This window comes from Amblyraja radiata, chromosome 5 (genome assembly GCF_010909765.2).
Source record: "Amblyraja radiata isolate CabotCenter1 chromosome 5, sAmbRad1.1.pri, whole genome shotgun sequence".
Classification (NCBI taxonomy): Eukaryota; Metazoa; Chordata; class Chondrichthyes; order Rajiformes; family Rajidae; genus Amblyraja; species Amblyraja radiata.
The window spans coordinates 4,252,204-4,279,899 of record NC_045960.1 but is presented as its reverse complement, the minus strand read 5'-3'; the positions used below and the strand labels follow the sequence as shown (position 1 = coordinate 4,279,899).

At 43.1% G+C, this 27,696-nt stretch overlaps 1 protein-coding gene across 1 annotated transcript in view; it reads right to left on the bottom strand.

Annotated features, from left to right (window-relative positions):
• Positions 1 to 27,696, bottom strand: part of LOC116972889 (dynein heavy chain 8, axonemal-like) — a 574,435-nt gene that overhangs the window by 112,023 nt on the left and 434,716 nt on the right. Inside the window, exons 72-77 of the mRNA XM_033020476.1 lie at positions 24,883 to 25,059; positions 21,149 to 21,316; positions 18,869 to 19,084; positions 8,468 to 8,605; positions 5,492 to 5,619; positions 3,306 to 3,477 (exon numbers count right to left, since the gene is read on the bottom strand). Of these exons, the coding sequence (XP_032876367.1) occupies positions 3,306 to 3,477; positions 5,492 to 5,619; positions 8,468 to 8,605; positions 18,869 to 19,084; positions 21,149 to 21,316; positions 24,883 to 25,059 (999 nt within the window). The remainder of the gene's footprint in view (positions 1 to 3,305; positions 3,478 to 5,491; positions 5,620 to 8,467; positions 8,606 to 18,868; positions 19,085 to 21,148; positions 21,317 to 24,882; positions 25,060 to 27,696) is intronic.

Genomic DNA, 27,696 nt, shown 5'->3' with positions numbered 1-27,696 from the left:
ACCAGGGGCCACAGTCTTTGAATAAAGGGGAGGTCATTTAAGACTGAGGTGAGAAAAAACCTTTTCACCCAGAGAGTTGTGAATTTATGGAATTCCCTGCCACAGAGGGCAGTGGAGGCCAAGTCACTGGATGGATTTAAGAGAGAGTTAGATAGAGCTCTAGGGACTAGTGGAGACAAGGGATATGGGGAGAAGGCAGGCACGGGGTATTGATAGGGGACGATCAGCCATGATCACAATGAATAGCGGTGCTGGCTCGAAAGGCCGAATGGCCTCCTGCTGCACCTATTTTCTATGTTTCTATGTAATGATGATAGGTGGGTGCAATATTGTCTTTCAGAGCTTCAAGCTCTTTTGTTGAAATTGAGATATAGCCCGAAATAAAACAATAACATAGTTATTGGAGAAGAAGTGTTAGCCTCATCAAGCCACACACCCACATCAGATAGAGCATAGAGTTGTACAGCACAGCAATGAGCTCTTTGCCCACCTCATCCACGCTTACCATTTTGCCAATAATAGACTCAAAATGCTGGAGTAACTCAGCGGGACAGGCAACATCACTGGAGAGAAGGAATGGGTGACGCAACAAAATTATTTTCACTGAACTGATCCTCCTTAAAACTCCTTCCCCTCACCTTAAACCTATACCCTCTGACTATCAACACTATCTGTACCTCATCATTTTATATACCTCGATCAGGTTTCCTCCTCAATCTCCTTCATTCTGGGAAAATCATGCTCAGCTTATCCAATAGCTCATAGAAACATAGAAAATTGGTGCAGGAGTAGGCCATTCGGCCCTTCGAGCCAGCACCACCATTCAATTTCATCATAGCTGATCATATGAAATATGATCCCTGTACCCTGGCCCTGCTTTTTCCCCCATATCCCTTGATTCCGTTAGTTCTACGAGCTAAATCTACTGTAACTCTCTCTTGAAAACATTCAGTGAATTGGCCTCCACTGCCTTCTGTGGCAGAGAATTCCACAGGTCACAACTCTCTGGGTGAAAAGGTTTTTCCTCATCTCAGTCCTTAATGGCCTACCCCTATCCCTTATTCTTAAACTGTGACCCCAGGTTCTGCTCCCCCAACATCGGGAACATTTTTCCTGCATCTACCCTGTCCCTACTCCAGGTGCAATCTCACCAGGGCCCTGTACAACGGCAGTAGGACCTCCTTGCTCCTAAACTGAAATCCTCTCGCAATGAAGGCCAACTTCATTTGCTTTCTTCACTGCCTGCTGTACCTGCAATGCTTACTTTCACAGTGACTGATGAACAAGGACACCTAGGTCTTGTTGCTCCTCCACTTTTCCTGACACCAATCAGATAATAATCTACCTTCCTGTTCTTGCCACCAAAGTGGATAACTTCACATCTGCCATGCATCTGCCCACTCACCCAACCTATCCAAGTCACCCTGCAGCCTCATAGCATCCTCCTCACAGCTCACACTGCACCCCAGCTTTGTGGGTCATTCTATCCAATGGAGTCTGAAGAAGGGTCTCGACCTGAAACATCACCCATTCCTTCTCTCCAGAGATGCTGCCTGTCCCGCTGAGTTACTCCAGCACTTCGTGTTTATCTCGGGTGTAAACCAGCGTCTGCAGTTCCTTCCTGCACAATAGCTTATCATTATTGAAGTCCTCTATACAAGGCAACATTCTAATGTTTAAGAAGGAACTGCAGATGCTGGAAAATCGAAGGTAGACAAAAATGCTGGAGAAACTCAGCGGGTGCAGCAGCGTCTATGGAGCGAAGGAAATAGGCAACGTTTCGGGCCGAAACCCTTTTTCAGACATTCTGATGAATCTCTCCTTCACACTTCCAATGTGACCACATCCTTCCATTAATGTGGTGATTAGAACTGTGCACAAAACTCCATGTACGTTTTAGCCAACATTTTAATTTAGTTTAGTTTAATTTAGGGATTAGGCCCATCGAGCCTGCATCGACCAGCGATCCCCGCACATTAACACTACCCTACACACACTAGGGACAATTTATATTTACACCAAGCCAATTAACCTACAAACCTGTACGTCTTTGTAGTGTGGGAGGAAACCGAAGATCTCAGAGAAAACCCACGCGGTCACGGGGAGAACGTACAAACTCTGTACAGCCAACACCCGTAGTCAGGATCGAACCTGCTTCTCTGGTGCTGAAAGCGCTGTAAGGCAGCAACTCTATCAAGTTCAAGTGAGTTTATTGTCATGTGTCCCTGTATAGGACAATGACATTCTTGCTTTGCTTAAGCACACAGAAAATAGTAGGCATTTACTACAAAACAGATAAATGTGTCCATATACCATGATATAAATATATACACACATGAATAAATAAACTGGTAAAGTGCAAATAGCAGAAAGTGGTTATTAATAATCAGAGTTTTGTCCGAGCCAGGTTTAATAGACTGATGGCTGTGGGGAAGTAGCTATTCCTGAACCTGGTTGTTGCAGTCTTCAGGCTCCTGTACCTTCTACCTGAATGTAGCAGGGAGATGAGTGTGTGGCCAGGATGGTGTGGGTCTTTGATGATACTGCCAGCCTTTTTGAGGCAGCAACTGCGATAAATCCCCTCGATGGAAGGAAGGTCAGAGCCGATGATGGACTGGGCAGTGTTTACTACTTTTTGTAGTCTTTTCCTCTCCAGGGCGCTCAAATTGCCGAACCAAGCCACGATGCATGCTCTCTACTGTGCACAATGCCATAAAGGTGTAATATAACGTCCCAATTTTTACACTCTGTGCCCTGATCCGTGAAGTAACCAAATCGGATGCCTTCTTCACCACTTTATCCACCCCCATATGGAACGTTCAGGGGGAAACTACAGAGATGAATCCCAAACTCTTACTGTTCATTAACACTCCTTCATGGCCGACTATTTATTGAAAATGTCTTACCCTTATTGACTACCTATGTGATGTTAAATGTTTCGGACTTTCGTTCTAATGTTATGTTCTTCTGCAGTCTTTGACTAGTGATTATGCTGTTTCAGCTAATTTGGCAAAGTTACCCACAGAAATGCCTCGGTGTTGGTACTGGTTTGTTATAGTCAAATGTACCAAGATACAGTGAACATTTTGTTTTGTGCGTTAACCAGACAAAGTATGCCACACACGGGTACATCAGATAGAGCAAAAGAGAAAATAAGCAGAGTGCAGAACATAGTGCTACAGCTACAGGAAAAAGGATGAAAAGTATTTGAATGTGAACGGACAGAATGGTTATTTAGTTTCACTAGGAAATAATGAAAGTAGAAATACAATATATACAATCACTAAAATCTAAGCCAATCTCACCGTAGGCTGGTCCACCAAAAAAGTTATGAGGTTTATGCCATCTGTGTACGGGATTCTCTTTTTCTGCAGCTCTGTTTCCCAGATGACTTTGATCAATATATCTCTGAAAGTTTGATTGAATGGACCACTGTACGAGAGGAACCCAGTACTCAGCAGCACGTCACCCACTAACCTGGATACAAGATTTGAAAAGGAATGATGGGTGAACAATCAAGAATGGAGAACAAGGGCATAAAATGCCAAAGAACAGGTTCGGCAGGAGAATTTGTCAAACACAGTGGAAACGTTGCAATTAACATGGTACACTTTGGACCATGACGAGAAGCTATCAGAAGACAGACACAAAATGCTGGAGTAACTCAGCAGGACAGGCAGCATCTCTGGAGTGAAGGGTGACATTGTGGTAGTAGGATGGTTCAGTTGCCTGATAACCCAATCCTTCTCTCCAGAGATGCTGTCTGTCCCACCACGCCAGCATTTTATGTCTATCTTCGATTTAAACCAGCATCTGCAGTTCTTTCCCACAGCTATCAGAAGACCACTGGTTATATAGCATGCTTGGTGCGCTGCCAGGACAATGAGATGGAATGAAAGAGATTTCAGGATGTTTCAGAAGTCCATCTCCAACCATTCAGAAGGTCAGGTAGAGACATGAAAACACTGTGTACATTTTGGAAACATTTGCCCACACGGTCTGTACTGACTCAGAGAAATCCCTTCAATCCCATTCTCCCATTTACTTTCCTCCAAACCAATCCATCTTACAATCTTGGCCAGCAAGCACATTTTTACATGAAATGATATAGTATCAAAATGCATTTGAATACACTTTATTATTAACAGCAATAGTTTGAAGCTTAGAAGATTATTATTATCCCTGCATTTGAATTTGGTGTACAAATACAATTTATAGGTGGTGAGGGGGGGTTGCAGATTCAGATCTTCCACATACAACTGACAAGACACAATGTGTAGGAAGGAAATGCAGATGCTGGTTTACACCGAAGATAGACAAAAAATGCTGGGATAACTCAGTGGGACAGGCAGCATCTCTGGAGAGAATGAATGGGTGTTTGCCTGTTAATTGGCTCTAATTCTTCTACCACACAACCATACAAGTGATAATTTATGGTAGCCAATTAATCTACTGACACAGATACACAAAAATGCAGGAGAAACTCAGCGGGTGCAGCAGCATCTATGGAGCGAAGGAAATAGGCAACGTTTCGGGCCGAAACCCTTCTGACACATCTTTGGGGTGAAAGCTGAGCATCCAGGGGAAACTTATTTTGACATGCAAACTCCAAACAGATAGTGCCAATGTTCAGGATCAAAGCCCAGGTTGCGGTACTAGCTGCTGTGCCACCGTGTTACTCTTTTATTCCATGTTACTCTTTGGTAGCATTTATTTTAAGAGGATTTGTATACAAAAACAGGGATGTAATGCTGAGGCTCTATAAGGCACTGATCAGGCTGCATTTGGAATATTGTGAGCATTTCTGGGCACCGTACCTGAGGAAGGATGAGCTGGCTCTGGAGAGGGTCCAGAGGAGGTTTACAAGATCCCAGGAATTAGTGGGTTTGAGCGTTTGTCGGCACTGGGCCTGTATTCGCTGGAGTTTAGAAGAATGAGGGGGGACCTCATTGAAACATACAGAATAGTGAAAGGCTTGGATGAAGTGGATGTGGAGAGGATGTTTCCACTAGTGGGAGAGTCTAGAACTGGAGGTCATAACCTTAGAATTAAAGGGCGTTCTTTCAGGAAGGAGATGAGGAAGAGTCAGTGGATATTTTTTTAATGGAGAGATAGATTCTTGATTAATACAGGTGTCAGAGGTTATGGGGAGAAGGCAGGAGGATGGGGTTAGGAGGGAGAGATAGATCAGCCATGATTGAATGGCAGAATAGATTTGATGGGCTGAATGGCCATTCTACTCCTATCATAGAGTCATACAGTGTGGAAACAGGCCCTTTGGCCCACCTTGCTCACACCAGCCAACAATGTCCCATCTACCTTAGTCCTACTTGCCTGCGCTTGGTCCATAACCCTCCAAACCTGTCCTATCCATGTATCCCATATGACTTTATGACCTTATGACTCTTATAATGGGCACTCCTGTGTTAGCAAGGGTTTAAATCAGGATCTGGGATTTCAAAACTATTGGCAGTCAATGACCAGTTCTTGCCTGATGATTTGTGCTTTAAATTCCCTGCACTGTTCAGTCCATCTGATTTTCTCCCCACTCAAACCATCTATCAGAGTCGATGCCGCATCCATCTTTCTTCTGCAGGTTTCTGCGTCTTCTACCAGATCCTAAAAGAATAAAATGAAACTTAATTTCACTCATGATTACTTAGGGTTCTTTAAGCATCGGCAGCCACAGCTTGGTGAACCTCTGACAAATTTCAACACCTTAGAACTGTAAGAATGCTGAAAAATATTGGTTTTTTTACCTGCTGTCAGTCCTTGTCTTTTTGATATAATGCCCATCACGATAGCCTTCTATCATCCTACAATCCTCAGAGATCTTTGCTGTACTTCTTACACCTTGACCATTGCCCATCTTCCCCCCTGACTTGCTGATTCAGCCTCCCTGCATAGCTCTAGAACATCCTACCAAAATTCTACATCTATCTACTTCAAGCTGTCCTTTAAACTAACCCTTTGGTATAATGTCTTTATTCACTTTATTTGACAATAATTCTATTAGTTTTAAAATAGTTAAGGAAAACGATAGTAGACACAAAAAGCTGGCACTTACATTCCAAAAAAGAACCTCAAAATAGATACTACGAACTTGCCATAGTAGATGGCAATCCTTACCAAGCCCATGTAAACTTCAAGATAGACACAAAAAGCTGGAGTAACTCAGTGGGTCAGACGGCATCCCCTAGAAATGGCAGAGGTGACTTTCGGGTTGAAGAAGGGTCTCGACCCAAAACGTTACCTATTCCTTCTCTCCAGAGATGCTGCCTGACCCGCTGGGTTACTCCAGCATTTTGTGTCTATCTTCAGTTTAAACCAGCATTTGCAGTTCCTTCCTGCACAAGGAAAAATATAGGACTGGTCAACATTAAAGTCCTAAATGGGGGTAAGATTAATTTTGATGGAACTATACAGGAAATGGAAAAGATAGGGAGAGCCGGTTTGCGGGTGAAGAAACATCTGACAAGTGAAAGGATTTAAAAAGAGAAATGAGGCGAGTTCAGGGGCAGCATTTTTCTGTAAGAGTGAAGGGTAAAGGCCCTGTCCCACTTTCCTGAGTTACTCACGAACTCTCCCGAGTTTTCCCCTTGACTCAGGGCTATTTTTTTAAACTCGTGGACATTTTTCAACATGTTGAAAAAACGTCCCAACTTACCTGATGCCCCGAGTTCCTACGGCTGGCATTACGAGCCGCTACGAAACATCTACGGACTCCTACGGCCTCCTACGAGCTCGCTACCAACATTCCCCGAGTTTGAATCAAGGGGGAAACTCGGGAGAGTTCGTGAGTAACTCGGGAAAGTAGGACATGTCCTTAAGGCTGGCAGGATCGGGCCACCTTGACGATACAGTATGATGCAGAATACTCTTATCAAACTTCTACAAGTGTAAGGCGGAGACTTATGGCCTGGCATCATGAACTGATTGGAAAATGTGAACAAGAATGAATGAGGCTACAGAAAGTGATGGACATTGCCTGGTCCATCACAGGTACTTACTCCATTGACAAAAGAGCTAGTTATTGACTTCAAGAAGTGAAGTGGTGCAAATGCCCTGGTCAGTATCAATGGTGATGAGGTCGAGAGGGTTAACAGCTTCAAGCTCCTAAGCATAAATAACACCAATGATTTGTCATGGGCCAACCGCATTGAAGCTTCGACCAAGAAAGCACTCAATTCCTCTCCTTCCTCAGAAGATGAAGGAAGTTCTATAGACAACTATCAGCTTCAACAGATGTTCTACAGAGAGCACCCTATTGGGATGCACCACTGCTTGGTTTGGCAAGAACTTTGCCCAAGACTGCAAGAAATTAGAGAGAGTGGTAAATGTAGCCCAGTCCATCACATCAACCACCTCCAACTCCCCCCCCCCCCATCAACTCTATCGACACTACAGGCTGCTGCGAACAGCCAACATAATCAAGGTTAATCTTGACCCTGGTCATTCTCTCTTCTCTCCCCCACCAGGCAGAAGATACAGAAGCTTGAACGCACATACCACCAGATTCTTCTTCCCTGCTGTTATCAGAATACTATAAGCTAGCCCTGATCTTCCAACCTACCTCATTACACACCCTGAACTTTTTTAAATATGCACTTTCTCTGTAACTGTGCATCAGCAACTGCATGTCAGATTTAGAATGACAATGGTTGCTCTAAGTACTTTGGTTATTGCACTACAATGGCCTGGTTTACCTGGAGTAACATAATTTCTTGTTTATTTTTTACTTGTTGCTTCTAATGTGCCTGTAAAGCTGCAGCAAGTAATTGTTTTTAGTTTTCTAGTTCATATGACAAATAAACACTTATAATCTTTTGAAAATGGTGTATGACAGGTGTAGGCAGTTGGAATCAAGTGAGTCTGGTGATATAGTTCACTTGAGCAGGAAATCAGGAGAGAAATAGTGACGTGAGATAGCTTTGGCAGAAAAGCTAACGAGTTTCTGTATGTTATCTGTATTCTGTATTCTCTATTATCTGTATGAAATATGGAGTGATCGAGTCGAAGAGTGATACATTGTAGAAACAGGCCCTTCAGCCCAACTTGCCCACATCGGCCAACATGTCCCAGCTACGTACACTAGTCCCACATGCCCGCGTGTGGTCCATATTCCTCTAAACCTGTCCTATCCATGTACCTGTCTAACTGCTTCTTAAACGATGGGATGGTCCCAGCCTCAACTACCTCGTCTGGCAGCAAGAATCATTCAGAACTTCACACACTATCCACACATTTGTTTCATCTGGCCTCTGAGTTCATCAGCAGGCCTTCAGACTTATGAGTGAAGGTTGGAAGGATGTTCTGGTGGCGAGGGATTGGTGGGGATTGTGGTTTTGTGGCAGTGGGTGCCAACTCCCGCCAAGCCTAATCTTGAATATGACGTGCAAATCTGACTTCTTGACCAGTCGGGTATCACATAAACATCACAAATGCTTCATCTAAGATTGCAACTCACCATTTTATGTTTCATGGCAGCATCAAACTTGGCCTGCACCTTGTCCAACTCAGCTTGCTTCTCATCGAGCTGATGCTGGGCAATCCCGAGCTGTTTCAAGGCCCCTTGCAGTCGACTTTCCTGTACTGCCAGATTTGCCTAAAACACACACATTAAATAAGGAAGCCAATCACTTCTGTTGTGCAATACGATTTTTCTAGCAACGGAGAGTATTGTATTTTTTCCTTAGAAACCATCATGTTTTAAGAGAAATGCGTAGGAAGGAACTGCAGATGCTGGTTTAAACCAAAGATAGACACAAACTGCTGGAGTAACCCAGCAGGCCAGGCAGCATCTCTGGAGAGAAGGAATTGTTGACGTTTCGGGTCGAGGCCCTTCTTTAGTCAGAATTACTCCAGTTGAGTTACTCCAGCTTTTTGTATCTATCTTAACGGCCTGTCCTACAGGCTATTTTTTAGGCGACTACAGGCAACTAGGCTGTCGCCACATGGTCTCCGGGGTGTTGCCTGTATGATCGTGAGTCGTCTCCTCAGTCGCCCAGAGTCGTAGCGTCTTTCTGGTCGCCGCTGGATTTTCAACATGTTCAAAAAAATTTGCCGACAGTCGGCGACAGTGGGTTTGACGCCAATGAGCGTAGCTTGACCTCTCCTGACCTGGGTGCTGTCGTAGGTTGTCGCCAGGTGACGTAGGTTGTTGCCGATGCTGACTTCAGTGAATTCCATTGGCGACTACCTACGTCAACCGGCGACAGGTACCGGCGACTGAATTGTCTTCAGTAGTCGCCGACAGGGTTGTAGCTTGCCGTAGCTGGTCGCGGTTGGACGTAGGTTGACTTCGGTTGTCATAGGTTGTCACCTGTGTGGTCGTAGGTTGGCGTAGGTGTGGTTGTAGGTGGACGTCCTAATGAGTTGCCGGTTGTCGGTAGCTTGCCGTAGCTTGACGTCGACTAGGTGGTAGGTTGTTGTAGCTTGTTGTAGACATTGTCGTACGGGGGGTCCAGTCGCCGTTTATTTGGCGACCTGTTCTGACAATGACAGTTGCCGGCAGTCGCCTAAAGAATCACCTCAGTGGGACAGGCCCTTTATGTTTTAAGAGAAATTACCCATAAATGACCCTTAAGAAAGTACTGCAATTCGTTCTTGAAAAGAGACGGAACAGATTGTACCTTAGGATTTTTTACATAGAAACATAGATAGAAACATAGAAAATAGGTGCAGGAGTAGGCCATTCGGCCCTTCGAGCCTGCACCGCCATTCAATATGATCATGGCTGATCATCCAACTCAGTATCCTGTACCTGCCTTCTCTCCATACCCCCTGATCCCTTTAGCCACAAGGGCCACATCTAACTCCCTCTTAAATATAGCCAATGAACTGGCCTCAACTACCTTCTGTGGCAGAGAATTCCAGAGATTCACCACTCTCTGTGTGAAAAATGTTTTCCTCATCTCGGTCCTAAAAGATTTCCCCCTTATCCTTAAACTGTGACCCCCTTGTTCTGGACTTTCCCAACATCGGGAACAATCTTCCTGCATCTAGCCTGTCCAACCCCTTAAGAATTTTGTAAGTTTTTATAAGATCCCTCCTCAATCTTCTACATTCTAGCGAGTACAAGCCGAGTCTATCCAGTCTTTCTTCATATGAAAGTCCTAACATCCCAGGAATCAGTCTGGTGAACCTTCTCTGTACTCCCTCTATGGCAAGGATGTCTTTCCTCAGATTAGGAGACCAAAACTGTACGCAATACTCCAGGTGTGGTCTCACCAAGACCCTGTACAACTACAGTAGAACCTCCCTGCTCCTATACTCAAATCCTTTTGCTATGAATGCTAACATACCATTCGCTTTCTTCACTGCCTGCTGCACCTGCATGCCTACTTTTAATGACTGGTGTACCATGACACCCAGGTCTCGTTGCATCTCCCCTTTTCCTAATCGGCCACCATTCAGATAATTTTTGCTTCATATCGTGTAGAAATGTAAAGAAAATAAATAAAGTTGAACTTCTTGTAAGTTTACGTTGTTCTACTCTTCCGCTTAGAAGTGGGCCAGTGGCTGAAATACTGTGGCTATTATCAATGGCTTTGAGTCCATGATACTATTAAATCAGAGGCAATACTTGTAGGCAGCTTGGAGCAGACTTCTCTAATAAAACCATTGAATGTTCTTGGAAATATCACAGCTTGAAATGTTCTCTGACACTCTCCAAGGCTGTACCATTCCTGCCTCAGCTTGATAAACTAAAGTGCAATACCTCACACTTTAACAGAGTTAAATATCATTTGTTATAACTTGGCCTGTTGTAAACTAAATCCTGTTGTAAACGTAGATAGACACAAAATGCTGGAGTAACTCAGCGGGTCAGGCGGCATCTTTGGAGAGAAGGAATGGGCGACGTTTCGGGTCAAGACCCTTCTTCACACTGAGAGTCAGGGGAATGGGAAACGAGAGATTATAGAGAAATATAGAACAAACTAATAAAATATAGGAAAAACAGTAACAATGATGAAGGAAACAGGCCATTGTTAGCTGTTTAGGTGAGAATGAGTTACAGACAATGAGACTCAACAAGATGACTTTGAAGGAACACACATGGCTGTGGTAGCGAGTCAGGGTTGAAATGTGGTCGCAGAGTCGGAGACCAAGTATCATCCTCACTTTTTTCATTTAAAATCGTTTTACATCGTTTAAAGCAGAGCTGTTAGATTGGCTTTTTGAGAGGCATCGCAGCCAATAGGCAGAAATGAAATAAAGCGGAGTGGTGTGTTGGGATCAGCCCTGTTGTGTTGAGGTGAAGTGCCGTGTACGGGGGTGAGTGTTGAGGCTTCGGTCAGGAAGCTGAGGGTAAAATAAGATGAGGTCTTTTATTTCCACAAGTTCTTCCAGTGGTAGTTCAGTGAAAATGGCAGTGAGGGCATTGGTAAGTTCCTCCTGCAAGGTGTAGTAGATCAGATGGTTACACATGTGGGATGTGTGTCCAGCAATAGCTGCTACTCTGATCTGTTCAACCTCTGAGCTTGAAATAACACCCTGACTATTGTGGTAATTTCCGACTGATTGTCCAACCTGTTCTTTCACTTGTTAACATCGGTTGATATAATAATGAAAAGCAAATGTGATGCTGCTAATTTGAAATAAGACAGAAAATGCTGGAAAAACTCAGCAGATCAGGCCTCATCCGTGGGAAAAGAGACTGAGATTCAGATCGCAGATCTTCCACTAGAACTAAAAAAGGGGCATGTGTAGATTGTTAAGCTTCAGCAATGGTGAGGGAGGGAGATCCATCTGATGGGATAAAACTGGGGTGACCATTGGTTTAAGCTGTAAACAAGGATCTGATCAATAAATGAACAGGAGCATTTGGACATGAGAATGTAAGATGTGTAACATGAAGCTGAACAGGTCAAGCTGGAAATATCCTCCATTCTGACAGAAGAAAAAGGAAGGAATAAAAAGGGGAGAAAAAAACAAGCCATGCTAATATGACAGAGAAAACAAGTTACCTGAAGTTCTAGAATAAGGACAAAATCTCACCTGGAGTAGTAACATTAAGGACTAACTTAAAATGCAATGGTATCTCTTTCCCTTCTTGTCTTTGATAAGGTGTTAACCAAAACCCACTTCCCCATCTGCTGACCAGCTGAGCATGCTGTTGTGTTGTACATTTTGGGATTCCCACATTCTTTTGTCTATGAAGATAGACACAAAATGCTGGAGTAACTCTGCGGGACAGGCAGCATCTCTTGAGAGAAGGAATGAGTGACGTTTCGGGTCGAGACCCTTCTTCAGACTGAGGGTCGGGAGAGGGAGACACAAGGATAAAGAATGTGAGGTGTGAAAAGGAGACATCAAAGGGGACGAAGGTCAATGAAAATGGAGACCAGATCATTGTTAGCTAGGGGAAGGTGCAATTATCTATTCTACCTTTTCCTTGACCTTCCTCCCATGATGTCTTGTTTTCACACCTTACATTCTTTATCTCTGTCTGACTCTCAGTCTGAAGAATGGTCTTGACCCAAAACGTCAACCATTCCTTCTATCCAGAGATGCTGCCTGTCCCGCTGAGTTACTCCAGCATTTTGTGTGTGTCTTCATTGTAAACCAGCATCTGCAGTTTCTTCCTACACGTAATATTGTTTATGTTCACCCTCGAACCGCTGTCACTTTCCCATTGACCAGATAATGTATCTCCCCCTAGTCACCCCAGCTTTCCGCAACCAGAGACACCCCCCTCTTCCACCCTCCCTGTAGTTTTGCAAGTTTCCTTATCTTCTTTCAGTTCTGACAGAGTCCCTGACCTGAAATATTGACTCTGTTTCTCTTTCCCCAGATGTAGCCTGACCTGCTCATTACTTCCAGCGATTTCTCTTTATGTTTTGGGTTTCCAGCATCTGCAGTTTTTTGAAAACCTGACATTTAAAAGAAAGCGGATTAAAACGCTAGGCATCCGGGTTTGATCCTGACTACGGGTGCTGTCTGTACGGAGTTTGTACGCTCCATCTGTGACCTGCGTGGGGTTTCCATCAGATCTCCCGTTTCCACCCACACACCAAAGATGTCAAAGTCTGCAGTTTATTTCGCTTTGGTAAAATTGTAAATTGTCCCTAGTATGTAGGATTCTGTTAGTGTACAGGGTTAATCGCTGGTCAGCGCGGACTCAGTGGGCCGAAGGGCCTGTTTCCACGCTGCATCTCTAAAGTCTACAGTTTAAAGTTTCCAGTATCTCCAGTTGTCTTGATATTTGTTATCATAAGGTCATCATTAGCTGGGTGGCAGTGTGAACTGTGAGGAAGATGCTATGAGAATGCAGAGTGACTTGGACAGGTTGGGTGAGTGGGCAGATGCATGGTAGATGCAGTTTAATGTGGATAAATGTGACGTTATCTACTTTGGTAGCAAAAACAGGAAGGCAGATTATTGTCTAAATGGGGTCGTTGGGAAAAGGGGAAGTACAATGAGATCTAGGGGTCCTTGTACATCAGTTTATGAAAGTAAGCATGCAGGTACAGCAGGCAGTGAAGAAAGCGAATGGCATGTTGGTCTTCACAACAAGAGGAGTTGATTATAGGAGCTAAGAGGTCTTTCTGCAGTTGAACAGGGCCCTAGTGAGACCACACCTGGAGTATTCTGTGCAGTTTTGGTCCCTTAATTTGAGGAAGGACATTCTTGCTATTGAGGGAGTGCAGCGTAGATTTACAAGGTTAATTCCAGGGATGGCGGGACTGTCAATGCTGAGAGAATGGAGCGGCTGGGCTTGTATACTCTGGAGTTTAGCAGGATGAGAGGGCATCTTATAGAAACATATAAAATTATAAAAGGACTGAACAAGCTAGATGCAGGAAAAATGTTCCCAATGTTGGGCGAGTCCAGAACCAGGGGCCACAGTCTTAGAATAAAGGGGAAGCCATTTAAGACTGAGGTGAGAAAAAACTTTTTCACCCAGAGAGTTGTGAATTTGTGGAATTCCCTGCCACACAGGGCAGTGGAGGCCAAATCACTGGATGTATTTAAGAGAGAGTTAGATAGAGCTCTAGGGGCTAGTGGGCTTTATTGTATTTGGATAAGGGGGAGAATGAAGGCCAGGGCAGTTTACTGTTCTGGATGTCAGATGTGGGAGGTCATGGAGTCTGAGTGCTCTCCAGACGTCCACATCTGCGCCAGGTGCGTCGAGATGGGGCTCCTTAGGGACCGCGTTAGGAACCTGGAGCAGCAACTCGATGACCTCTGTCTGCTCAGGGAGAGCGAGGAGGTCATAGAAAGGAGTTACAGGGAGGTGGTCACTCCAAGACCACGGGAGACAGAAAACTGGGTCACAGTTAGGAAGGGCAATGGGCAGAGGCAGGGACTGGTGAGTACCCCGGTGGCTGTACACCTTGAAAATAAGTACTCATGTTTGAGTAAGGGTGGGGGAGACAGCCTACCTGGGGGCAGCGACAGCGGCCGGGCCTCTGGCACAAAGACCGGTCTGGTTGCTCAGAAGGGTAAGGAAAAGAAGGGGAGGGCAATTGTAATAGGGGACTCTATAGTCAGGGGGTCGGATAGGCGATTCTGTGGACGCAGACAGGAGTCCCGGATGGTAGTTTGCCTCCCTGGTGCCAGGGTCAGGGATGTGTCTGAACGTGTCCAAGAAATCCTGAAATGGGAGGGAGAGGAGCCTGAGGTTGTGGTGCATATAGGTACCAACGACATAGGTAAAAAAAGAGAAGAGGTCTTGAAAGAAGAATTTAGGGAGTTAGGTAGAGAGTTAAGGAGAAGGACTGGAAAGGTAACAATCTCAGGATTACTGCCTGTGCCACGCGACAGTGAGAGTAGGAATGGAGCGAGGTGGAGGATAAATGCGTGGATGAGGGACTGGTGCAGTGGGTATGGATTCAAGTTTCTGGATCATTGGGACCTCTTTTGGGGAAGGTGCGACCTGTACAGAAAGGACGGGTTGCACTTGAACTCAAGGGGGACCAATATCCTGGCGGGGAGATTTGCAAAGGCTACTGGGGAGACTTTAAACTAGTATGGTTGGGGGGAGGGACTCAAATTGGGAAAGCTAGCAGTCAGTGTGTGAAGCAGGGGGCAGAGAATGGTAGCACTCTGACCCAAAATGTAGGGGAGAGAGAAGAAAAAGAAAATAATCAGAGAATAAGAGAGGGTGGGTTTCTTAAATGTGTATATTTTAATGCTAGGAGCATTGTAAGAAAAGTGGATGAACTTAGAGCCTGGATTGACACCTGGAAGTATGATGTTGTGGCGATCAGTGAAACATGGTTGCAGGAGGGCTGTGATTGGAAACTAAATATTCCAGGATTTCGTTGCTTCAGGTGTGATAGAATTGGAGGGGCAAGAGGTGGAGGTGTTGCATTGCTTATCAGGGAAGATATTACAGCAGTGCTTTGGCAGGATAGATTAGAGGGCTCGTCTAGGGAGGCTATTTGGGTGGAACTGAGAAATGGGAAATGGGTAGCAACACTTATAGGGGTGTGTTATAGACCACCAAATGGGGAGCGAGAATTGGAAGAGCAAATATGTAAGGAGATTGCAGATATGAGTAGTAAGCACAAGGTAGTGATTGTGGGAGATTTCAATTTTCCACACATAGACTGGGAAACACATTCTGTAAATGGGCTGGATGGGTTGGAGTTTGTAAAATGTGTGCAGGATAGTTTTTTGCAACAATACATAGAAGTACCTACTAGAGAAGGGGCGGTACTGGACCTCCTGTTAGGAAATGAGATGGGTCAGGTGGCAGAGGTATGCATTGGGGAACAGTTCGGGTCCAGTGATCACAATACCATTAGTTTCAATATAATTATGGAGAGGGACAAAACTGGACCTAGGGTTGAGATTTTTGATTGGAGAAAGGCTAACTTTGAGGAGATGCGAAAGGATTTAAAAGGAGTAAATTGGGACAGTTTGTTTTATGGGAAAGATGTGGAAGAGAAATGGAGTACATTTAAAGGTGAAATTTTAAGAGTACAGAATCTTTATGTCCCTGTTCGGTTGAAAGGAAATCGTAAAAATTGTAAAGAGCCATGGTTTTCAAGGGAAATTGGACACTTGGTTCGGAAAAAGAGGGATATCTACAATAGTTATAGGCAGCATGGAGTAAATGAGGTGCTTGAGGAGTATAAAGAATGTAAAAAGAATCTTAAGAAAGAAATTAGAAAAGCTAAAAGAAGATATGAGTTTGCTTTGGCAAGTAAGGTAAAAGTAAATCCGAAGGGTTTCTACCGCTATATTAATAGCAAAAGGATAACGAGGGATAAAATTGGTCCATTAGAGAGTCAGAGTGGCCAACTATCTGCAGAGCCAAAAGAGATGGGGGAGATATTGAACAGTTTCTTTTCTTCGGTATTCACCAAGGAGAAGGATATTGAATTGTGTGAGGTAAGGGAAACAAGTAGAGTAGCTATGGAAACTATGAGGATCAATGAAGAGGAAGTACTGACACTTTTGAGAAATATAAAAGTGGATAAGTCTCCAGGTCCGGACAGGATATTCCCTAGGACATTGAGGGAAGTTAGTGTAGAAATAGCAGGGGCTATGGCAGAAATATTTCAAATGTCATTAGAAACGGGAATAGTGCCGGAGGATTGGCGTACTGCGCATGTTGTTCCATTGTTTAAAAAGGGGTCTAAGAGTAAACCTAGCAATTATAGACCTATTAGTTTGACGTCAGTGGTGGGCAAATTAATGGAAAGAATACTTAGAGATAATATATATAAGCATCTGGATAAACAGGGTCTGATTAGGAACAGTCAACATGGATTTGTGCGTGGAAGGTCATGTTTAACTAATCTTCTTGAATTTTTTGAAGATGTTACTCGGGAAATTGATGAGGGTAAAGCAGTGGATGTTGTGTATATGGACTTCAGTAAGGCCTTTGACAAGGTTCCTCATGGAAGGTTGGTTAAGAAGGTTCAATGGTTGGGTGTTAATGGTGGAGTAGCAAGATGGATTCAACAGTGGCTGAATGGGAGATGCCAGAGAGTAATGGTGGATGGTTGTTTGTCAGGTTGGAGGCCAGTGACGAGTGGGGTGCCACAGGGATCTGTGTTGGGTCCACTGTTGTTTGTCATGTACATCAATGATCTGGACGATGGTGTGGTAAATTGGATTAGTAAGTATGCAGATGATACTAAGATAGGTGGGGTTGCGGGTAATGAAGAAGAGTTTCAAAGTCTACAGAGAGATTTATGCCAGTTGGAAGAGTGGGCTGAAAGATGGCAGATGGAGTTTAATGCTGATAAGTGTGAGGTGCTACATCTTGGCAGGACAAATCAAAATAGGACGTACATGGTAAATGGTAGGGAATTGAAGAATGTAGGTGAACAGAGGGATCTGGGAATAACTGTGCACAGTTCCATGAAAGTGGAATCTCATGTAGATAGGGTGGTAAAGAAAGCTTTTGGTGTGCTGGCCTTTATAAATCAGAGCATTGAGTATAGAAGTTGGGATGTAATGTTAAAATTGTACAAGGCATTGGTGAGGCCAATTCTGGAGTATGGTGTACAATTTTGGTCGCCTAATTATAGGAAGGATGTCAACAAAATAGAGAGAGTACAGAGGAGATTTACTAGAATGTTGCCTGGGTTTCAGCAACTAAGTTACAGAGAAAGGTTGAACAAGTTAGGGCTTTATTCTTTGGAGCGCAGAAGGTTAAGGGGGGACTTGATAGAGGTTTTTAAAATGATGAGAGGGATAGACAGAGTTGACGTGGATAAGCTTTTCCCACTGAGAGTAGGGAAGATTCAAACAAGGGGACATGACTTGAGAATTAAGGGACTGAAGTTTAGGGGTAACATGAGGGGGAACTTCTTTACTCAGAGAGTGGTAGCTGTGTGGAATGAGCTTCCAGTGAAGGTGGTGGAGGCAGGTTCGTTTTTATCATTTAAAAATAAATTGGATAGTTATATGGATGGGAAAGGAATGGAGGGTTATGGTCTGAGCGCAGGTATATGGGACTAGGGGAGATTATGTGTTCGGCACGGACTAGAGGGGTCGAGATGGCCTGTTTCCGTGCTGTAATTGTTATATGGTTATATGGTTATATGGAGTCAAGGAATATGGGGAGAAGGCAGGCACAGGTTATTGATTGGGGACGATCAGCCGTGATCACAATGAATGGCGGTGCTGGCTCGAAGGGCCGAATGGCCTCCGCCTGCACCTATTTTCTATGTTTCTATGTTTCTATGAGGAAACACAGTTTCACACAGAGAGTTGTGAGGGCAGTGGAGGCCGGTTCTCTGGATACTTTCAAGAGAGAGCTAGATAGGCCTCTTAAATATAGCGCAGTCAGGGGATATGGGGAGAAGGCATGAACGGGGTACTGATTGGGGATGATCAGCCATGATCACATTGAATGGCGGTGCTGGCTCGAAGGGCCGAATGGCCTACTCCTGCACCTATTGTCTATTGTCATAAGCTCATGTGACAGGAGCAGAATTAGGCCATTTGCCCATCAAGTCTATTCCGCCATTCAATCATGGCTCTCCTTCCTAACCCCATTCTCCTGCCTTCTCCCCATAACCCGACACCCGTACTAATCAAGAATCTATCTATCTCTGCCTGTAAATATCCATTGACTTGGCCTCCACAGCCTTCTGCGGCAACATATCATCATTGGAAGTGTTTATCACAGTTAATCATTTTAATTCACAATTAGACCCAAGAAATACACGCTGCTTGACCTATTTCCAATACTGTTTTTACCCAGAAAACAATATTTAATAAACACCTTAAAAAAATTGAAGACACAAAAATTGATATTTTCAAGTAAACTCAAAATATTAAAGTTAGAAAATAGAATGATCAGTAATGCAAAAAAAACTAGTTGTATAAAAATCAACATATACTGCAAAGTAACATTTTCCAAATGCCTAATGTCAATGTTCTTCTGCTTCATACGTACCTTCAGAGGAAGCACCTCTTTGTTGATGGCAAAAAAGGCAGCCATGGCCTGAGTCCAAGACAACAAACCAGCTACATTCCCACACACTTTCTTAGCATTTTCAAATGTGTAATCCTCCATAGTAAAATACGGCTGGAGCAATTCCACTATTTCGTCATTGATGCTATCCTTCTGGAACTGCTGCAGGGCCTGCAGAAACCCAGTGCCGCTCAGTAACTGTGAAAGAAGTGATAAATATTCCGTTACAATTCACATTAAGTCTGGCAGAAATCCATGATTAATGAACAAAACGGTCATCATAGCTTCCTAGAGTCATAGAGTGGTACAGTATGGAGACTGGCCCAACTTGCCCACACCGGCCAACATGACCCAACTACACTAGTCCCACCTGCCTGCATTTGGTCCATATCCATCCAAACCTGTCCTATCCATGTACCTGTCTAACTGTTTCTTAAATGTTGGGATAGTCCCTGCCTTGATTGCTTTCTCTGGCAGCTCGTTCCATTCAGCCACCACCCTTTGTGTGAAAAAGTTACCCCTCAAATTCTAACCACCAATTTTGCACTAAAATAAGCAAACCTACTGACCATGCCATCCACATTCTCAACCAAATCATTGCTTATCATAGATGAGATATAAGAGTGGACTCTGGCACCACTGGTCATTGTCCTCCAAGCTGAATAATAACCCTCTATTGCCACCTACCATCAAGCCAATTTTGTATCCAATTGGCTAGCCTGGATCCCATGTGACCAGATTCCAATGCGGGATCTAGTCAAAGAAATTCCACATGTTCACCACCCTCAGACTAAAGAAATTTCTCCTCATCTCCTTCCTGAAAGAACGTCCAGAAAAGTACAGAAACAAACCTATAATTAGCATGGCAGTGGTATTAAATACCAGCGGAGTGTTTAGAATATATTTGCTTTTATTGTTTTAGAATGTATTTGTGTGTGCATCCGTACACATTCCAATCCACCAGGTAATGGTTTGCACAGTAAAACGGCAGGGGCCGAGGAATATTGTAGAGCAGAGGCTCAAGGGTACAAGGATATAGTTCCTGAAAGTGGCAACATATGTATAACCACTTGCCTTTATTGGATGGGGGACTGAGTACAACAGTTGGCACATCCTACCACAGCTGCACAAGATGTTGGTGAGACACACCTGGAATATTGTGTGCAGTTCTAGCTGCCATACAATAGGAAGGATGGAATTAAGCTATAAAGGGTGCAGAAAGGTTTCATCAGTATGTTGCCAGTGTGGATGGCTTGGGTTATAGGGGGATATTGGAGAAGCCAGCACTTCTTTCAATAGACAATAGGTGCAGGAGTAGGCCATTCGACCCCTCGAGCCATTCAATGTGATCATGGCTGATCATCCACAATCAGTACCCCATTCCTGCCTTCTCCCCATATCCCCTGACTCCGCTATCTTTAAGAGCTTTATCTAACTCTCTCTTGAAAGTATCCAGAGAATTGACCTCCATCTGATCTGAGGCAGAGAATTCCACAGATTCACAACTCTCTGTGTGAAAAAGTTTTTCCTCATCTCCGTTCTAAATGGCTTACCCCTTATTCTTAAATAGTGGGCCCTGGTATTAGACTCCCCCAACATCGGAAACATGTTTCCTGCCTCTAGCGTGTCCAAACCCTTAATAATCTTATAAGTTTCAATAAAATGCCCTCTCATCCTTCTAAACTCCAGAGTGCACAAGCCCAGCCGCTCCATTCTCTCAGCATATGACAGTCCCGCCAACCTGGGAATTAACCTTGTGAACCTACGCTGCACTCCCTCAATAGCAAGAATGTCCTTTCTCAAATTTGGAGACCAAAACTGCACACAATACTCCAGGTGTGGAGTGAACGAGGCATGAGGGGAGTTTACCGAGTTTTGTAAAATATCGAGGGGCATTTGGAAGATCTGAATTCTATAAATTCTATTTGTAAATCAAATTTGAATGCAGAGATAAAAATGATCTTCCAATCCTTGCTCAGCCTATCACTATGAATAATATGTGTATTCAAATGCATTGCGATACTGTATAATTTCATGTAAATGTATTTGCTGGCCAGGATTCCCTCTAATTGTGGTTGAAAATGATGTTCTCTTAGGAAACCAGCCCATTCCACGCATTTCACTGGCAAAATGACAACATTTGAGAATGAAAAATAATCTGAAATTCTTCGAAACGAAATCATTTTCAGAAATAGTCTCAGCATTCAAGTATTTAAAATAGGCTTTGAAAAGCATTGTAAATATTAGAATAAATGGAGTCACCTTCAAAGACTCCCCCCAGGATGGTTTGAGACAGGGCCGCTCAGGGTCCATGGTGACTGTGTCCATTCTCTTTGCGAAGAGAAGCAGAACACTGTCGAGAATCCGCATTATCAGGTGAGGTGGTTTGGCTAATTTACGCACAGTGGCAATGTCAGCAGGCTTGATAGTCTGAGAAGAAAAATAAAATGTTCCAATATCATCTCTGCTAATGAATACAGGCAGTTCTCCGTAATATCGTTCAACAAAAATCAACACAATCTTGTCGCCAATCAAGTGTAACTGAAAGTGTGCGCGTACAGAATCTGTGGTCAAAGAGCTGCTGCGATAATGGATGGGATGCTCAGATTGGATCTCTCTTTTGGTGACATGGCTGGGCAGCTGTTATAGTCTGCTCAAAGATCCCAGGACAGGTAAAGGGACTGTCCCACTGTAAGAAGTAATTCAAGAGCTCTCCAGAGTTTAAAAAAATTCAAACTCGTGGTAAGTACGTAGAATATACGTAGCGGGCACGTCGGAGCTCGGGGCGTCTCTTAGCGGCTCATAACGCTAACGGCAGGTACTCGGGAAACGTGGTAAGCTCGTGAAGGTTTTTCAACATGTTAAAAAATGTCCACGAGAGCCCCGAGTGGCTATTACCGTAATTGTCCGAGTGCGAATCAGGGGAAACTCGGGAGAACTCTTGAATTGCCTCGTACAGTGGGACAGGCCCTTACGTTGGATGAAACAAACTGGTAAGAAAACAGAAAGGGACGGAATGGTGGCATAGTGGTAATGTTACTGACTCACAGTGCTAGAGACCCGGATTAGATCCTGGCTGCAGGTACTTGACGGTACGGCGTTTATACGTGCTCCCTATGACCGCGTGGGTTTTCTCTGAGATCTTCAGTTTCCTCTCACACTCACAGGTTTGTAGGTTAATTGGATTGATATAAATGTAAATTGTCCCTAGTGTGTGTGGGATAGTGTAAGTGTGTGGGGATCGATGGTCAGTGCGGACTCGGTGGGCCGGAGTGCCTGTTTCCACGCTGTATCTCTAAAACTAAAACCTAAAGAAAGGAGTGTCCAGAAAATGCTTTTTATTTATAAGGTCCTATTCGTAACAGCAATCAAACACTTATCAAGGATAAAAACAATTAAAATATATGATAGTACTTGTTTCTCAACAAAGGGTGAACTAAGTCATTTCAATAATATTTACCAAAATCCTACAAACAACAATATTAAAAACATATTGATTACAATTTTCTCAATTAAGTTTCAAATTACAGTCAAATTTAAGTTTCTCAATTAAATTGGAGTACTTGAATTTTAATAAGTTCTCCTTAATAAACTAATTTAATAGTTTAATTGTATTCTTCTATTTTACTATTTTTTCCACTTCACTGATGTTATTATTATAGTTTCAGCAACTAAGTTACAGAGAAAGGTTGAACAAGTTAGGGCTTTATTCTTTGGAGCGCAGAAGGTTAAGGGGGGACTTGATAGAGGTCTTTAAAATGATGAGAGGGATAGACAGAGTTGACGTGGATAAGCTTTTCCCACTGAGAGTAGGGAAGATTCAAACAAGGGGACATGACTTGAGAATTAAGGGACAGAGGTTTAGGGGTAACATGAGGGGGAACTTCTTTACTCAGAGAGTGGTGGCTGTGTGGAATGAGCTTCCAGTGAAGGTGGTGGAGGCAGGTTCGTTTTTATCATTTAAAAATAAATTGGATAGTTATATGGACGGGAAAGGAATGGAGGGTTATGGTCTGAGCGCAGGTATATGGGACTAGGGGAGAATACGTGTTCGGCACGGACTAGAAGGGTCGAGATGGCCTGTTTCCGTGCTGTAATTGTTATATGGTTATATGGTTATTATAGTACAATCAGATGTTTGAAGCAATTTAAAGAAATTCAGGCATAAGCCTAAAATTCACTAAAAACGTCAATAGTTCTGTGTTAGATTGCAAGTGTTTTCCTGTTTAAATGTCACTGAGTTTAGGATTCCAGGATAAGTACAAATTCTCGGTGGCCAAAGACCTGCCTGTTCTCCCGGTTTCCAAACAATTTAATTCCCTTTCCCATTCCCACACTGACCTTTCTGTCCTAGGCCTCCTCCACTGTCAGTGAAGCTAAACGCAAATTGGAGGAACAGCACCTCATATTTAGCTTGGGCAGCTTACAGCCCAGTGGTATGAATATTGATTTCTCTAACTTCAAGTAACCCTGGCATTCCCTCTCTCTCCATCCCTCTCCCACCCAAATTGCACCAGCTTCTCGTTTTCACCTAGCAAAATGCTAACAATGACCTTATCATCGTTACTTTTTTGCATTTCTTTCTATCATATTTGCATTACATTTGTTCTATATCTCTCTACATCACCGTCTATATCTCTCATTCCCCTGATGTCACCCATTCCTTCTCTCCAGAGATGCTGCTTGTTGTTGAGATGAGTTACTCTAGCATTTTGTATCTATCTTCGCTACAAAGCCAAACTTGCTGACAGTGTATTGTTCTAACACAGGATCCCTCATGAAGTGCACCAGGCAAGCAAACACTTGCTGCAACTTGGCGCTACTTTTGTCAAAACCGTCAGTCCACATATGGAAGTGTAAATGGAGGTTGTATCCTTCCCAAGGGATATCGGAAACTCCCAGATATAGTGGAAACCATGAGTTGCCATTTTGCTGTGGTTGCCACAGGTCTCCAAGTGGTCTTCCTGTGTGGGTTTTCCCCGAGAACTTTGGTTTCTTCCCACACAAAGATGTACAGGTTTGTAGGTTAACTGGCTTGGTATTGATGTAAATTGTCTCTAGTGTGTAGCATAGTGTTAATGTGAGGGGATCGCTGGTCGTTGCGGACTCGGTGGGCTGAAGGGCCTGTTTCCACGCTGTATCTCTAAAACTAAATAAAAAAACTAATTCATCAATGAAATCTCAGATCATTATTTAATTGAAACAAATTATTTCAGTTGTATTTAAAGCACAAATTATATACCTGCTCACTTATTGTGATTAGAGTATTTTCTATTTTGTTTTTAGCTTTTGTGATTTTAATTCTCGATTTACTTGTTATTCTGGGTCATATTTTTATCACTTTGAAAAATGGGTTGAATGTCTTTTGAAATTACTAAACTACTAGAGCATCAAGAGCAACTGATATGTTAAGTTTACACAGATGCAATTTGGCGACTATCAACAAAACCCATGAGTGATTGCCTCCTCAACAATACTGATGAGGGATTGAGTTATTCTTTTTAGAAGGATAAGAGGGGATCTTATTGAAATATATAAGATTATTAAGGGATTTGACACGCTAAAGGCAGGAAACATGTTCCCGATGTTGGGGGGAATCGAGAACCAGGGGCCACAGTTTAAGAATAAGGAGTAAGCCATTTAGAACGGAGATGAGGAAAAACTTTTTCACCCAGGGAGTTGTGAATCTGTGGAATTCTCTGCATCAGAAGGCAGTGGAGGCCAATTCTCTGGATACTTTCAAGAGAGAGTTAGATAGAGCTCTTAAAGATAGCGGAGTCTTGGGATACGGAGAGAAGGCAGGAACGTAATGTGATCCTTGGGGTAGTGATTGGGGATGATCAGCTATGATCACAGTGAATGGCGGTGCTGGCTGGAAGGGCCGAATGGCCTACTCCTGCACCTATTGTCTATTGTCTATTGCCTCTATTCTACTTACAACTAAATATATATTTTAAATGGTTTCTCTTCCTGTGTTAATTGACCACGGTACTCACATTCAGAGCTGCCTCTGCAGCTTCTAATGCAGGCTTTGCTGCTATAAGTGTTCTCTCTGCAATATGTTTTTCCACTGCTATTTCATCCACGATCTTCTGCGATTTATCTTTCACCATTTGGACTTCATTTTTGACTATCTCTGCTGCCTCTGCGCTCACTTTCACTTCTCCGAGCACCTGTGCAATGTTAAAGTGAAATTAATGAAATAAACAAAGGAGTGAAGAAGATATTACATTATTGCCTTCCATCACAGTGCACCGTGGTGGATGTTTATGTTTATTTCTATGTAGTTGTGTGTGACGTGTTGCTTTTTTGGCATGACTGTATGGCAAATCAAATGCCTTTACACACTTGGCTAAAAATTAATTGCAAATTAATTACAATATTCCAATCAATTACGTCTGGATGTCAATTTTATTCGGAAAGTGTGGATAAAGGTCATTTCAAGCTGTCTGGGAAAGCACTGTGGTGGTTTCATTGGAACACCACCAAAGCTGAGGAGATGCCTCTCCTTGCTGATGGTTTGAAAATAAGATTACATGTACAAGGCCACAAATGTAGATTCAATCAGCTGAACAACATAAAGCAATGTCACATCTCTAACCTCTACTTCCGATGTAATCTAAAAACGTGGTGTTTATGACCACTCTCTCGCTATATGATGAAGTATATGCATAGTAATCTGTGGTGTGAATTTGTGGAATGGTCTGGAACAGGAGATAAAACTTAGCACAAGCATAATTCAGTTCAAAAAGATGTACAAAAACACTTGTTTAAAAGGATATTGGGATGAGGATAGGTGATTGTGAGTGGGATATTTGTTATACTGATTGTATTGGGAAGGGTGATTATAGAGTGATGGGTTGTATATATGACTAAGATACTGTATAGTATATGAGGGTTTTTTCTTTTTCTTTTCTTTTTCTTTTTTTTATTTATTGTATGGCTTTGTAAATATTTGATTAGTGTATAGATGTAAATAATTTGGTATACATATGGTGTACATATAGCTGCTAAATTTGTATAAGATTTGTATAAGCAGTTGAATAAGGGGTGGGAATTAATAAGCTTTGGCTTCTTCCTGCTCCTTTTCGGACACATACGATTTCATTTATTTATAGATATTGTTTATGACACTTTATAAATATTCTTGTTTTGTTTTTTGTATGCTGTTTCACACTTGCTTTTTATTCTTTTATTCTGTTCGAAATAAATAATAAAATAAATAAATAAATAAGATATGGAGGGTAAATTTGTGCGTGATCAAAAAAAAATTGGTATTCAAAATTATAGGCGACCTAGACAGATACTAAGTGGAGAGATGGAATAGGTGACGTTTTGGGTTGAGACCCTTCTTCAGACGACCCGAAACATCATCCACTCCTTCTCTCCAGAGATGCTGCCCAATCCGACCTCTCTGTCCTGGGTCTCCTCCATTGCCAGAGTGAGCAACAGCGGAAATTGGAGGAACAGCACCTCATATTCCGTCTGGGGTCCTTGCGCCCTTATGGCATCAACATTGAATTCCCCCAATTTGGCTAGCCTGTGCTGTCCCCTCCCCTTCCTTCACCCTCTAGCTGTCTCCTCCCACCCTCCCATCCGCCCGCCCTCGGGCTCCTCCTCCTCCTCCCTTTTTCCTTCTTTCTTTCCCCACCCCCCATCAGTCTGAAGAAGGGTTTCGGCCCGAAACGTCGCCTATTTCCTTCGCTCCATAGATGCTGCCGCACCCGCTGAGTTCCTCCAGCAATTTTGTGTACCTTCGATATTCCAGCATCTGCAGTTCCCTTTTGAACAACATGCTGCCTGTCCCGCTGAGTTATTCCAGCATTTAGTGTCTATCTTCGGTTTAAACCAGCATCTGCAGTTCCTTCCTACATAGATAGTAACTTTTCTCCATAGCAGTTTCCTTGACCAGAGGGCATAGATTTAAGGCAAGGGGTAGGAGATTTTAAACCGAATTTGAGGAAGAATATTTTTCACATAGAGCGTGGTTGAAATCTAGAACATAATGCACGACAGAATGGAAGGTGCTCTCAAATTTAGGGAGTGTTTAAAAAAGACCTAAAACCCATGGTTTGGCATGTTTGGGCTGGGTGGTGAGGATGGTGAGGATGTGGACCGAGCTGCCAGAGGAAGTGGTGGAGATGGTTTCAATTACATTTGAAATATATTTTTTTGCCTCCTGTACAAAAATACAAAACTTCTGGAGAGGAATTTTTGATATCTTTTCCAAAATACTTAAAATTAAATTGGATCCCGACATAAAATTGACTTAAATTGACACTATAACTTAATCTTTCATCAAAGAACAGTTTTGAGAGAAACTCCAAAACATCCGTTATCCGTGCCATATCATACGTTATATTGGAATTAAAACAAAACTCTTCCCATCTCTTGAAGTAAGAGATGTACTGCTTCTTGGTGCTATCTGTCCAAGAAGCAGTGATCATGTCTATGGTTCGGTCTGACATTCCGAGCCCCAGGAAAGGTTTTCTCAGAGTCTGCAAATCAATAAATTGATTCTATCATGCAGAGGGTGGCCTTCCCGAGTCACGGGATGAACCAGCAAATTTTGTGTTTAGAAATAACCATATAAGGTTCTATTATCATTCCCAATATCAGCGGGAATCATGGCTGCATAGGCCAGTCAGGCACTTACCAAAATGCCTGAAGCGGAATCTTGCTGGATTTATTGCAAGCACCGACTGATGAGGCAAAACGGAAGAAATGCATATAAGAACATTCCTCCCCAGTGTAGCCAGAATGCATCTATTGCCACTGCCCCTGGGTCTGGCTCCCATGCAACATGCTTT